This window comes from Petromyzon marinus, unplaced genomic scaffold (genome assembly GCF_048934315.1).
Source record: "Petromyzon marinus isolate PM22_M1 ecotype Great Lakes invasive population unplaced genomic scaffold, UKy_Petmar_22M1.pri1.0 PM_G_Scaffold_65, whole genome shotgun sequence".
Lineage (NCBI taxonomy): Eukaryota > Metazoa > Chordata > Hyperoartia > Petromyzontiformes > Petromyzontidae > Petromyzon > Petromyzon marinus.
The window spans coordinates 842,501-845,205 of NW_027423019.1; the positions used below are offsets into that span (position 1 = coordinate 842,501).

The following is a 2,705-nucleotide window of genomic DNA, read 5'->3' on the forward strand; positions in this document are numbered from 1 at the left end:
GCGTGTGTGTGCGTGTGTGTGTGTTCGTGTGTGTGTGTTGGTGCGTGTGTGTACGTGTGTGTGTGTTGGTGCGTGTGTGCGTGTCCGTGTGTGTGTGTGTGTGTGCATGCATGTCTGTTCGTGTGTGTGTGCGTGTCTGTCCGTGTGCGTGTGCATGCATGTGTGTGTGTGTGCGTGTGTGTCCGTGTGTGTGTGTGCGTGTGTGTTCGTGTGTGTGTGTACGTGTGTGTGTTCGTGTGCGTGTGTGTGTGTCCATGTGCATGTGTGTGTATTGCGTGTGCGTGTGTGTGTGTCCCTGTTCTGGCCACCCATCGCCTCGTTTGTCACAATCACGGCCTTCACAGCTGCTGATACTCGCTAACAGCACCCGCCCTGACAGTCCGCCAGGGCCTTCACGGGGGAACTTTGTCTCCGTCCGTCCCTCCGTCTCGCTCCCTCGACCCGCAACGCCCGGGTGCGAGCGCCGCGAGCCTCAAAGCGCACCTAGCCTGGCGCGTGTGGTCATCGCGGCGGTTGTCGTCGTACTACGGCGGCACGCTGACGCCACGCGGGGGACCGTTTGGCCACGCAGAGAATTCTGCGGCGGCAGCGGCGGCGGGCCGGGCCAGCTGGGCCGCTCCGGCCGCGATCCTCGCCGTGTCCCTCGCCCTGGTGGCCACGCTGCTGCTGCTCTACCGCCACCGCCGTCAGCGTCAGCGTCGTCACGAGCCCTGGGGCCCCTCGTGAGTCGCTCGCTTCTCTCGAACGTCGGGCGGACGTCGGCGGTGCCCGCGGGGTCGTCTGTGTGACGACCTGCCGCTGTGCCCCCCCCCCACCACTACCCCACCACCCCCCCACTACCCACATGCGTGCAGGGAGGATCCCCCCACGCTCCCCAAGGCACCGCAGAGAAACGCGGCGGGCGACCGTGGCTCCGTGAGTGGCACACCGCCAGGACACAGGGGCCCAGTCCATCCGTGTCTCTCTCCGTATTCTGTGTAGTGTAGTGTATAGTAGTGTAGTGTATAGTGTAGTATATAGTAGTGTAGTGTATATACAGAGACACAGTTAGACTCGACCTAAAGCTTTCGTGACTGCAGGAATTCATTTTCTTTGGGTCTTTCGGTAAAGTTGTGCCCACTTTGTTTATGACCCTTGGGCTACACCCAACTTTAAAACTTTAAAACAGCCTGCTGCTTCAGCGGCTTTCATCCCCCTCTTTTCTCCTCCTGATGACGATTGCCAAAATAATACCCACAGACTCACCACACAGAGACCCATAGACTCACCACACAGAGACCCACAGACTCACCACACAGAGACCCATAGACTCAGCACACAGAGACCCACAGACTCACCGCACAGAGACCCATAGACTCACCACACAGAGACCCACAGACTCACACAGAGACCGACAGACTCACCACACAGAGACCCACAGACTCACCACACAGAGACCCATAGACTCACCACACAGAGAGACCCACAGACTCACCACACAGAGACCCATAGACTCACCACACAGAGACCCACAGACTCACCACACAGAGACCCATAGACTCACCACACAGAGACCCACAGACTCACACAGAGACCCACAGACTCACCACACAGAGACCCACAGACTCACCACACAGAGACCCATAGACTCACCACACAGAGAGACCCACAGACTCACCACACAGAGACCCACAGACTCACCACACAGCGACCCACAGACTCACCACACAGAGACGCATAGACTCACCACACAGAGACCCACAGACTCACCACACACAGAGACCCACAGACTCACCACACAGAGACCCATAGACTCACCACACAGAGACCCACAGACTCACCATACAGAGACCCACAGATTCACCACACACTGTGCGTGTTGTGGGGATGCTCCGTGTGTAGTTGCTAACGCTAGAGAGTGGCAACAAGGCGGATGAAGGGCTGCACGAGTTGCCACCGCAGCCTCAGCACCAAGACAGCGGAGCTGGAAGCTACGACTACGCGGTGAGGAGGGGTGGGTGGTGAGTGAGCGGTGAGCGAGCGGTGAGCGGTGAGCGAGCGAGCGGTGAGCGGTGAGCGAGCGAGCGGTGAGCGAGTGTCCGCCCACATCACCGATGCTCCTGCTTAGGCTGAGTGAGCGATCCGCTTCTGGCCACCCCAGGGGGGGGGTGGGTGGGGTCGGTCACCGTCTCTCTAATTTATTCCGACCCCCGCAGGTTTTCAAAGACGAAGATGACGACGAGGCGAGGGAGGAAGATTTTTGAGAAGCGGCTCGGGGTGGGGGGGGGGAGGAGCGAGAGTGCTCCACCTTGCCGTGCTCCACCTTGCCGTGCTCCACCTTGCCACGCCCCATCTTGCCGTGGTTGCCGGGGCAACGCCGGGGCTTGTCGCTTCGCGAGCGGGTGAACCCCCCCCGAAAGAACCAAGAAGATTTGTTGTTGTTGTTTGATCCCAACTGAATTTCGATTTAAAGCTTTCGTGACTGCAATGATTCATCTTGTTTGGTTCTTTCGGTAAAGTCACGTAGAATGAGAATAAAATAATAAATTGATAAAATAAAATAACAATAATATTCTCACGACGTTTCGGCCACAACACAAGCGGCCTTCATCAGGTGAAGGGGCGAGACTGTCTGGTAGGACAGCGCTGGAGTGAAAGAGCCACGTTCAGATCACGGCCTTTAAGCTGTGTGAGAGGAACAAAGCGCCTTGACAAAGGAATTAGCA

At 57.7% G+C, this 2,705-nt stretch overlaps 1 protein-coding gene and 1 long non-coding RNA gene across 2 annotated transcripts in view; both read left to right on the forward strand.

Moving 5' to 3' along the window:
- LOC142919882 (uncharacterized) overlaps positions 1–981 on the forward strand; it is a 12,078-nt gene extending 11,097 nt beyond the window's left edge. The window contains exons 8-9 of the mRNA XM_076062559.1: positions 380–722; positions 855–981. Coding sequence (XP_075918674.1) covers positions 380–722; positions 855–981 — 470 coding nt within the window. The remainder of the gene's footprint in view (positions 1–379; positions 723–854) is intronic.
- An 857-nt stretch (positions 982–1,838) lies between these two features.
- Positions 1,839–2,467, forward strand: LOC142919870 (uncharacterized). Its single transcript, XR_012938521.1, has 2 exons — positions 1,839–1,983; positions 2,196–2,467. It is a non-coding gene; the product is annotated as an uncharacterized LOC142919870 (long non-coding RNA).
- The last annotated feature ends 238 nt before the right edge of the window (positions 2,468–2,705 follow it).